Genomic DNA, 11,879 nt, shown 5'->3' on the forward strand with positions numbered 1-11,879 from the left:
GGCCCGAGCCGGGAGAAAATACAAACGAAAAAAAAAGTACGTCGTTTGAAAGATTTTTATCTCTCTTTTTCATAAGCAATCCAATTCAGAATACTATTCTCAACGTTTCCTGAAAGTGTACCTCAGAAAAATCGAGAAAAAGAGACTTAATTGTTGTTTTGAGCACCGATTGAAATAAGGTCACTTGAATATATTAAATCTTGACATTCTCCCATCTAGGTCGAGGCTGAGTCTTGTCTGATAGATAGTCTTGCTCAATGACATTGCCGGATAGATTATAAAATATTTGTTGTTCGTTATTTGAACTTAAAAAGCCATAGATCTAACGTAGCCTTTGTGGTTTGTTCGCCCAATGCTTACTGTCAGAAAGTTGTCTTTGGAAACCCTGAATAGAAGCACATATGTCAAGGAAGAGTAATGTTATGGTTGATGAAAAGACCTTTTGTTTTCATTTTCATAATCTCATTCGGTCACGTGACATTGTACACATGATGATATGTGGCCAAAATGGCGGATAGTCATGAATTGTCTGTGATCTTGAAACGATTAACGGATCAGAACACTCTAAAGGACGTGTGTCTTGTTCGAACCTGTGCTTATGAGGTATATTCATATCGCTTGGGTTACGCACTTTCAGGGAAAAGTGGTCCTCTTGTTCAACATGAACAGCAAAATTGTAACTGAACATGTTTTCCTTGATCTAGAGTCTAGTTCTGGGCCTGGCCAGAGAGCCAGAGTCAGACCAGTCAGTCAGAGGCAGGAAAACTGAAATTGAGTTGATTATAGATTTAGATTTTGTAGTAGATCTAGATATATCTAGATCTAATCTAGATCTAGATCTAGTAGGACAATATAAATAAGTATTCTATTACGAATAGTGAATATTAACATAATAATAAGGGAGGACTTCCGTAACGAGCGACCGTGACGAGACAGAGAGTAGTAGAGGCTACTAGAGGGGCAGAGTTTGGGGGAATGCCAGTCATTTCGTCACACAGGTGCAGTCAAGACGTCACAGTCGTCTCGTCACAATCCAAATCCACAAATTTGAATGGAGACGGGGAAGATTGAAGACTACCGGACCACTCGTACATTATTGCGCGAGAAAGTGGGGTAGGTGGGGCGGGTGGTTGGGGTGGAGGAGGGGTTCAGGGGGGTCTACCCCCCTGACAAAATTTTAATGAATAGATCTACCAATCCGAGATTCTCCATTGAGAGATATTAAAAACGGGAAAATTATGAATTCCTAAGGTTGAGACATAGGCAAAGTCAGTCCGCTGGTCCGGTATTCTTCAATCTTACCTGGAGACGATCGTTTTGTAGTACACTTTGCAAACATCAAATGTGCATTGTCATGACAATCGCAAAGCACGATATTTGGGGGAGGGTTGGGGGGTCTGTCAAAGGATGGGGGGAGGAGGGGGGGAGGGGCTGTGCGAGTCGTCGTGCCTACCTGATCAGCAAGGCTACACCGCTCATTTATATATAAGCCTATAATTTATTGAAAAAATTGAAATCTATCGAGTCGATCAACAAAGTTTTTCTAAGGTGTTACTATTGATGAGAGGTGTGACTGGCAAGATCATTTAGTTCTGTTAAAAATAAAAATTAGCTTATATAGATATAAATAATTATAAATAAATCATAATAGAACTGTATGGTTCTGCAATTTTACTAAAAGCTATACCTTTACTTTTTTATATGAAGCCTTACTTACTTTTGCCAGACATTGTTTTTGCTTTATTTAAACTATTGTTCAACAACGGAACATTTTAGATGAAGATTTAAATTAACATGATTAATTTTTTATATTTAACTTAAAAAAAAGCTTTAGTTAGGCTGATCCTCCAAACTCTACTAGTATTTTTACAATGTTGGAGAGGTAAAGCGAAGTCATTTCGTCACACATAATAAGGGTTTGACGAGATTACTGTGAGATGAAATGACCGGTTACTGTTCGGGTTAGGGTTTGGAGTAGGGGTAGGGTCAAGGTCTTCTTTATATTGTGTTTGTTTGGGTGGTCGCACATTACGAAAGTCCGTCCAGGAAGTAGGTAGTGTAAATACGGCCTCGCGGGCACTCGCGGCCTTCCGACTGCGTGGTATCGGTGAAATCGGGGTAATTCCGATCGCTGTTGCTTTGCTCTTTCGCTATAAAACACCAAATGCCGTACACCTTGTAAAAATTCAGCTTTTCCTCGTTACAATGGTGTAAATTGTTTATTATGTTCGTTTATTAGGAGCTGGAGAATCGCCGAGGAAAGCGAAGCCCCTCGCGGGCGTAATGCGTGGTCGACCGGTTCAAAAATTGACACACGTGCATTCAAATGCTTCGCGGAACGAGGGACGATTAAATACCGTCTTTTTATTGGCGGAGAACTGTGCTTTGAACGGGCTTTCTGGTTGTATATTTTTGGCCTTTGGCGTTTAAATAGAAATCCTTTAAAAATACCGACAAAATTTTTAAAGATAATTTGTTACACGAAATCCGTAAAATACCGGCTCAAAAAAGTCATCAATTAAAAGATCAGTTCATTTCCTATTAGAATAAAGAAATCTGCTTGGAATTGTTTTGCATCAATCCTTCCGCGAGACTCGGAAAGTATGTGACCCCACATGCGGGATACACTACAGTATAGAGCCGATTCGCTCGCCGCGGGGGCTAGTGCGGTGCCGGCCGGGTCAACGCTCGGTGTTTTTGTTGAAATAACGACAGATCGTCGTGTTTGAGGCGATTAAATACTGATTTGCAAATGATCAATGATCTGACAGTTTTGAAAAAAATTAGCTCCATACTTGTTATAGTGATTGTACTTTGTTAATGTGGAGATGTTTAGTGCACTTGGTACTCTTTTATTATCTGTCAAACATGGGGTTGCAGCCAGTGACTGACTTTAACAAATTTGATCGAATTTTAAACAACTACCATTTTCTTGAAAATTGACTGAGATGTTAAAGAATGGTATCAAAATACTCACTGGATATAGGCCTTTCAAATGGAACAGATAAATTTGGCATACAGCTACTTTGAAAATTTAGGTTCTGGTACCTACAGGAAGTCCTTTCAATAATAAATAGTAATTGTAATAATAATCATTAATGATTGCATAAATTTATGTAGTGCATATTCCATGCTGTTTGCACTTGACAGCTATTATTACCAGCAGACCAACAAAGGTATTTTTAGCTGTCTCAGAACACACATGATGTTGTCTAGGCGTGCTGACAAAATGAGTTTCTTCTTGGATTTTAAAAGCCTTTTGGACGTAGATGTCTAATTTACAGGTTGATGTAGTACAATTTATAAAAGTATGAAAGTGAAAAGAGGCACGTTAATCCGGAAGAAAATGGCATCTCTATAAGTTGAAAAATCTACAAATTTGACTGTGTGTGGACTTTCAGTCAATGTCTCCTTTCAGGATTATGAAATGTAAGTCATTTTGTCTACACGCTTCATACAATATGGCCACTAACTCTGTTGCAAATCAATTTTTTTCAGGATCTAAAACTGAAACTTAATTTTGAAGCATCAAATTATGATGGAAGTAGGGGGCATGTCGCCCTGATATATCCCCCCGCCCTTCGATTTTTTAAGGTCAGGGGCCATGCCCCTCTCCCATGAAAACTCCCAGATCAACCCTATATATCCGTACGTCGTTTTTTATTATCGTATCCATACGACGTGGGGAACTCTGTGCCACCACTTTCCAAAGAGGAAATGTACTCGTTAATCCGATCCGTTCGCTTTGCTGCTTTGCATAGCAGCAGTCTGTCAAAATAATTTTTTGAGATACTGAAAGTTTCAAAGAGATTTTCATACTAGAAGTATTCTAAAATGTGAAGAATACAACCCCAAGGGTTCAAAATGACCCCAGGGTGTAGGGATAGGGTTAAAAAAAAATTTTTTAAAATACTATCATGTGTGATAAGGACTGTTGTAATTTGTAGTTCGAATAAAAAACATTTGAATGTCTCAAAAATGAGTAAATTTGCAATAGATTGAGTCAAAGTTGTCTCCAGCCTTTGGCACAATATGCAGGGCATCAGTCGTTGTTAAACTAATGGGTTAATTTGCCATGCAACACTTCTTGCAAACTGCTGCCAGGAGTACACACACGACTCTGTACTACACATTTACACATGGCACACAGCACTCACTCAGCAGCTTCGCAGTGATTATAATTAATCTATCTTTCTCTCTCACCCGACTCTCTGCTAGAGCTAGCGCTTTTTATCACCAATTTGCCCCCTCCCTACCCGTCACTACCTCTTCACCATTGTCTTGTAGATTTCATGCAGCATACGTTTGACATGTTTTGTAGTTTACTGCCTCGGATCTGGCTGTAATTTTCGATTTGAAGTTACATGGTCATGAAATAATTATGCTCACCTCCATGGAGCTAGCTCTATAATTGGTTGCTAATTAATTTTCCTCTGTGCACGGTAGTCATTTAAATGGTCTACCTGAGGCGAGACTGGCCATTGTGTCTTCAATGATATATTATTGTCTTTTGTCTAGTCATTGCAGAATCATTTCTGATTTCCCTTTTTAAGTAATGTTTGGAGTAGACTAGAAGATGCTCTCAGAGCCCTGCTTTACCGCCAGCTTCATGCTCGTCCCAAGGTTGGCAATATAATGGGGTTTGACTGTTTATAGATCTCTGTGTCTGTAGAGATCAATATTTGATTCAAAATAGGTATACTCAGTTTTATAGTAATGCTAATGCTACCCTGGTCTTTAAGTCTGCTATTCAACACTTTACATTCAGAAAATATGTGGGTCAAGCCATCTTTCTATAAGACAAGCATCTTTTCACGTTGTGTTACTGTTATTTTGGGGAACAGACGATATAAAATGGTCATTAAAGATGCGATGGGATTAAAGGGAGGCATGAGAATGAATGAGTATCTTACATGAAGCAGTTCCTGAAGATAAAAGTTGAGTGATTTTGATTTATCATGCCCAGGTTATTTAACATCAGGCTGACATAGATTTTTTCTCCCCAGATACTGAATCTGGCGACAAATGGGTGTGACGTCAGCCCTGCCCTTCCCGCCTTGGTTAAGTTGCTGGCACACTCGGACGCCTTTGTGAAGCGAGTGGCTGGAGAGATCTTGTCCTCCCACTCCGAACAATGCCCCGACATGGCTCTTTTAGCCACGAACACCTTGGTTCAAGACTGCCGAGACGTCAACCCAGTGGTTCGAGGTTTGAGTCTCCGCACGCTGGGCTCGATGCAGTCACCGTCTGTCGTGGAGCTGCTGACCTCAGCCGTGGCGAGGGGACTGGAGGACAACAGCCCGTACGTGCGGCGCTGTGCAGCCTTAGCCGCTGCTAGCTTACACAAAGTGTCCCCCAATGCTGTCACGGACGGGGAAATCTGGGACCTTCTCTACCGACACCTGGGCGACAGGGATGGGCAGACGGTTGCTGCTTGCCTGTGTGCGCTAGAGGAAGTGTTCTCCCAAGAAGCCGGGGTGGTGCTCTCCAACAAACTGGGTCAGTATCTCGTCGGGAGCTTACACTCCTTCCCAGCCGCAGTTCAGAGGGTCCTCCTCCAGTTTTTACTCAAGTACTCGCCTAAGAGCAAGACCCAAGTGTTTGACCACCTGAACCGGCTGGACGATTCCCTCACTGGCAGTTCCTCGCTGGCGGTGACTCTCTCCTGTCTTGAAGTCTTTTGTCACCTGACTGCGGATTTGCCCAAAGTGAAGGCAAAGGCTTACAAAGCAGCATGGACAGCCATCAAGAAGCACTTGCCCCGTGAAAGGAACGAAGAGATTGTGTCGGCGTTGATCGACTACCTGAGTCTCACAGAATTTCCAGCTTCGGTCTGCGAACAGGACTACCGTAAACTTTTCTGCCGAGACGACGATCCTCAATATTTGATGAACAGGAAGATTGGATTTCTTTGTAAGCTGATTGTTGCAGATAATGCAGAGGATGTCCTGTCCGAGTTTGCTGCCTGTGTCCGGAGAGTGAGTCCAGAATCGGTGAAAGAAATGGTGCAGAATCTGGCTCAGACGATGCGAGCGAGGCCCGAGGTGGAGAAAAACTGCGCTGAATTTTTAGTCAGACTCATGGAGATGGAGAATAGCCGAGTGTTGGACTGTGTTGTACAGGTAGGTCTCATAGGTTTGTTCTGACATTGGCTTGTCTCCTTGTTGCTGTAATTTTAAGCTTGTGGTTTTGAAAAAGAAGAAATGATCAAGTTTTCCCCCCAAAACTTCAAACGAATCTAATCAGATATTTTTAAATGACTCTTTTTAACTTTCATTGTTTTTTTTCTTTCTCTCTTACACCTTTTCGTGCAGTGGTATTTTTGTATGTGTATGTTTATTTGCTGGATTTAAACGATTTGAATTGTGGGCTGCTGTGAATGTACTGTTCATGTTGTAACATGTGTGTGTGTATGAGATTTCAGGACACCTCTGGATCTATCCCATTTATTATTATATATCTTTGTTCTCAGTCCAAGTGGAAAAATTTTCTGCTCTGTCATTTTTTTGCCCAGAGCATCACATTTTTTTTTTCATTCTCCTTTCACTTGGATGAAGGACGTGCCTACTTGTTGAACCTGTTTCATCATCCTCTGGCTAGAGATTTAGGTTGAGATGGGTGGTCACTTGCGTGTGTCCTTGAGAGCAAGTCACGATAACCCCATATATCATTCTAGCTTACAAAACCAGGGCTCTGCACTGTGGCGACCAGCTATAGCATGTCTGTAAAGTTGTTCTCCGTTGGTGTGATATTGTGTTTTATGAATTTATGATGCAATGTAATGCTTTGTAATTAATTAATTCAGATTAGACCGCTTGGTAGCGACAGATATGGTGCAGTCCATCATACATAATGAAGTTACTTCAACTTAAAATAATTAATAATGGTAGTTCCGTCGCCCCCCCCCCCCCAAAAATAAAAAAACAACAACAAAAAACAAAAACAAAACAACAACAACAAAAAAACAACAAACAAACAAAACTAAACCAAACCTTAAAAAAAACCCCAAAGCAACGAACCCCCCCCCCCCCCCCCCAACAAATGTTTATTATTATACAAAAAAATCCCTAAAACACACACAACCCCTCCCCCCGAAGGAATGAAGTGCCTTAATTTCTTTCTATTCCTCTTCTGTTGGCCCAGTCTGTCGTCTCCCCCACCACTCCCCACCCCACTACTAGTACAGCAACCACTTGGTTTTATTGTCACATAAAGCTTTTCTTACTTTCTAATATGCAATGACATGTTCTTTCATGAATTACATTTCTGTCTTCATTCTCCTCCTCCTCCTCGTCTTCCCTTTCCTCCCCCATTCTCCTCCCCCTCCTCTTCCTCTTCCTCCTCCCCCACCCTCCTCCTCATCATCATCATCTTCATCCAGATTTGAAAAAGACATCGGCATCCTGGTTCATCACACATTTTTCTCTGTTCGAATACTCCCGGAAAATTCCACGTTCTTACCCTAGTCTTTCCCTGCGTATTTCCCATCTGTTCAAGCTATGTATATAATATATGAGGCAGCGTGGTGGAATCAGGATCTCGTCAATTTTTGGGCATGTAGAGTTATTGATGTTATCTAAAGCTTGTTCACTTGTCTTTATTTGGATGAAAAAAATATCGATTTATCTTGAATACAAGTCGAGATATTTGGAAAAGTTCAAGGAGGTGGGGGCCACCTGTTTTCAGAGGTAAAATTAGTGAGAAAATGACCACCAAAGATTAGTTTTTTCCTTAGCTTAAGAGTCCGTGGTAACTGAAAATTTACATTTTTGTGTGCCTTTAATCAACGTTTTTCTTCAAGAATTCACACAGAAATGAGTTCTTTAATGGACATGAAAGGTGTTGAGCTAAAAAAAAAAATTGATAAAAATTCACAAACATGCGGAAAAAAGCAACTTTCTTCACTTTGATTATTTTGACGAGAGCCTGATTCCACCACGCTGCCTTACATATTCTTCTATTTAAGTTTAAGTTAAGTTGGTTGTTTCTGAGAGAGAAAGTTTACATCTCTGCCCCTTTGGCTTTTGTTTGCCTCCGTTACTTTTGCTATGAGAGCAAACAGTTCAAGGCTACAGTGTGTAGGTTCAAGTGTCCCAGGCACTTCATTTGTCTGCTCTGAGATGTACGCCGTTTGACTTTTAGCCTCTTTTGGAGATCATGTGTTATTTGGGATTTTAGGACGAGTGCAATGCACGAGTGTACACATGCACCAAAACACACATGCCAACACGCGCGTGCTCCTCTCTCTCTCTCTCTCTCTCTCTCTCTCTCTCTCTCTCTCTCTCACACACACACACACACACACACACACACACACACACACACACACACACAGAGAGAGAGAGAGAGAGAGAGAGAGAGAGAGAGAGAGAGAGAGAGAGAGAGTTGTTTTATAGAGGTATCAAATGGTAACGGTTAATTTTTATTCCAAGTGTGGGACGAAAACGGATACAGTCGTGGCTGAAGAAAGTGGAACGAAATCGGTCAGTGAGACGAAGATGTGGGACGAAAACGGGTGTGCCGATTGAATGCAACCTCGATAAAAGATATTATATCTGTGTCTTTTAGTAGTACATTGTTGTATTTTTTTCTGGCAGTAGAAAATGTCTAGTCAGCTGTTATTTTTTTATCTGTTTATCAATGGATTCTTTAAAAGGGACCCAGTTGTTGACACCAAGTAAGTTGATGTTTATCGACCTTGGGTTTGGTCTTGCTCTTTTTTTGTGTGTGCCGCAACCTCGCTTAAAAAGAAAAAAAGGAATAAAAATTACTCAACCGACCCACGTGATAGAGTGGTGGACAATGCTGCAGGTTAATAAGAATGCAACTTTCATTTTCCAACAAAATGGAACTTTTATATGGACCAAGAGCTTATCTGAAACCACTTGGGCTATTAATCGACCCTTCTCCTTTAAAAAAAAAATAGAAAGCGACCTGTTGCATTTTAGTTAGTTTGTTGTTGTTTTTAAAAAAAATTCTTTTTGTTTGTCTGTTTGTTTTTGCTTTGGTAAGTGTTGAAACACTTAAGTTATCACTTTGGAAGACATTGATTTTTAATTTTGCCCGGCAGCCGAAGCTTACTCTTATCGATTTTAGGACCACCAAGGGATCTTTCACGTGTACAGCTTGCATACGGGACCCCCAAGTCCAAGGTTCTTTTCGCCCTTATCCAAGAAGATATGTGTTTGAGTGTACCTACCCTTAGATCAGGGTGTGGGGAGCTCTCGTGGCCTAGAGGTTAAGGTGTTGGCCTCTCATTCAAAAGGTCCCGGGTTCGAATCCGGGTAGCGACCGAAAAAAATTTCTTCTCTAAATTTGTCTCACCTCATTTCCTGCTCGAGCAATGTTCTGTCGTCTGCTTTCGTCTCCTCTTTCTGCCCCCACCCCATCACCTCCTTTGCCCTTTCCTCTGGGCTCCTGATTCTTTTTGCAGCCTTTCTACTGCTACTCCTTCGCTTCTTCTTACTGCTGTCTTTCAGCCACACCCCTGATCTTCTGGTTGGAAAGATCTACACCTAGCCTTCTCGGACAAGGGCGAAAAATCTCGGAGGGCCCGTGTGCAAGTTGCGCACGTTAAAGATCCCTTGGTGGTCTAAAATTGATAAGAGTAGGCTTCGGCCGCCACCCGGGCAAAATTCAAAATTTCCTACCAACTGAAAATATTACGTGTGTCCCGCGCGCTCATATGACCTTATGCAGTTCCGAGCGCCGTAAAACACTTTACAAGATCAGGGTGTGGCTGAGCGACAGCAGTAAGAAGGAGCCAGGAGTAGCGGATAAAGAGCTAGGGGTCCAGAGTAAAAAAAAAAAGGGGGGGGGGAGGGGGGGGGCAGAAATTGGAGTTGAACGCAGATGACAGATAAGGATTAGAGAGCTGGAGTGGAGGTGAAAAGAGAACGTTTTATGGAACAAAACGTTTCCGTCGCTGTCAGGTTTCCAACTCGGGACCTATTGAACGAGAGGCGAACTAGACTTCGAGAGTTTTCCCCCCATTTGAGTTTAGCCAGAGAGGGTTTACAGTAATACTTTAAACTCTCTGGTTTAGCACATATTCATAGTAGCACGCCTGATGGTGATTACAAGATGTTCAAGGTCATTGTATCGTGCCGAATGATTCAGGAAATGAGTTTTTGTCTCTTCTTTCTGTGTTTAAAAAAAAATGATTGTGACTACCTAACTCTATCTGGCTTCAACATTACCTCATTTGATTTTCTATTAATTCCAGAACTATTTTTATTTTAGTCTTCAAAGAAACCACATCTATGTCGTTTGATTTATGTTCAGGATATTTATTTTTGTCTTGTTGTCCAACAGCAGCTGTAGAAATTTTAAGGACGTTGGTGGTTATCGGGTGCACTGGTGTGGTTTGCTTCTTCTTTCCTATCAAACATCTATCGTCCTTATCTCCCCTCCTTTTTTATGTTTGTTACTCTTTTGTAACACCTCAGTCCTCTAATCTGCTGGCGCTCATGTGACCTTATGCAGTTGCGAGCGCTGTAAAACGCCTACTAAAAGAACAAGTATTAAGGACACACCACTTGCATTATAAACCTTTATAGTAAGCGTTACTTAACTATTGCTGGTACTGCTTCTGGTACTACTGCTACTACTGTTGCTGCTGCTGCTGTCGTTGCTGCTACATGTACATGATGTACTACTATGAAACGATGTCTGACCGGTTAGGGACCTCCTACAGGAATGACCCTTACACATATCTCTTATTTATTTTTGTCATCGAGTTCATTGTGTGGGACTGTTTCTACTGTATGTGTTCGTTTTAAAAGGAAGTGCGGAAAACCGCAATTTAAGTAACTTCCTCGGTGTTTAAATTTTCCCAAGCACCATATATATGCGTTCCGGCGGATACAAACATAAAATTATATGTTATATAACACTGTTGATAGGAGCGTTAAACCAAGGTCTATCACATTTCACTATTTAAAAAAAAAAGAAGAGAACGTGGAGGGCCCAAACGACCGTGTCGCGACCTCAGTGCTTTCTTGCCCTATCTCCATTTTTTGTTAACATTGAAAATGTGACATCTTCGTAAGCTCCCTCTTTTGTTATGAACTGTTTTCACTGTTATTAAAAAATGGAGATAGGACGAGAAAGCACTGAGGTCACGATTCGCGATGTGTGGAAATCTGCCACGTCGTGTCCATTAATTTATTCTAATCATTGTTCTTCCCACGGTGTCGACAGACTGGCCTAACCTAATTAGTTCTAATAAACACGTCATGATGTAATACTAATGAAACAAAGAGATCACTTCTACAGCGCCCACTCCCTGCCCTGGTAGAGGTGGGAAAAATCCGGATGAATATCCGGATAATCGGATAATCCTCAATAAAACAATATATCCGAATTCAGGTTCTTAACTCTTTTTCCTGACCAGTTTGCCGAATTGGGTGCACCCATTTGTTGAAGTGATGCTAATCCGTTTGTCGATGTGGTTCTAACCCAATTGCCGAAGTGGTTCATAACATAATATTATTTACCCGAAGAGGTGCACTGACATTTTATTCGGATTTTGTTCAAGCGACTCATTGCCCTGGTGGCTCCAGGTGCTTTACAATTACAATGTAATACAATTGCGACAACTTACACAACGCCACGTGTCAATGTCATGCTTAGCGGTCACTGGTCCATTTCATATAATGATTACATCATGTAGATTGTTGTTATTATTCTACTGAGCGCTAGCGTGTAGTTTCTGTTGTGTGCAACGGCACAAAGGTTAGGCCGAGTTACCTGCAATGGACCAAAGTCCATTACAAAAAATGTGTTTACCACTTTTACCTAAGACAAACAAAAAACAAACAACAACAACAAACAGACAAAAACAAACCAAAAAACAAACGAACAACAAACTACCTCTC

The 11,879-nt window shown here is 41.3% G+C and overlaps 1 protein-coding gene across 3 annotated transcripts in view; it reads left to right on the plus strand.

The window, feature by feature from the left end:
• The first annotated feature begins 278 nt into the window (after positions 1–278).
• LOC101847393 (AP-4 complex subunit beta-1) overlaps positions 279–11,879 on the plus strand; it is a 15,674-nt gene continuing 4,073 nt past the window's right edge. Inside the window, exons 1-3 of one of the 3 annotated variants that reach the window (XM_035973355.1) lie at positions 583–603; positions 3,402–3,429; positions 5,007–6,122. In XM_035973355.1, the coding sequence (XP_035829248.1) occupies positions 5,145–6,122 (978 nt within the window). In that variant the 5' untranslated portion in view covers positions 583–603; positions 3,402–3,429; positions 5,007–5,144. Of the gene's footprint in view, positions 415–435; positions 604–3,401; positions 3,430–5,006; positions 6,123–11,879 lie in introns of those variants that run through there. The other 2 variants (XM_035973356.1, XM_005111979.3) reach the window with 2 other exon arrangements.

Source organism: Aplysia californica, unplaced genomic scaffold (assembly GCF_000002075.1).
Source record: "Aplysia californica isolate F4 #8 unplaced genomic scaffold, AplCal3.0 scaffold01159, whole genome shotgun sequence".
Classification (NCBI taxonomy): Eukaryota; Metazoa; Mollusca; class Gastropoda; order Aplysiida; family Aplysiidae; genus Aplysia; species Aplysia californica.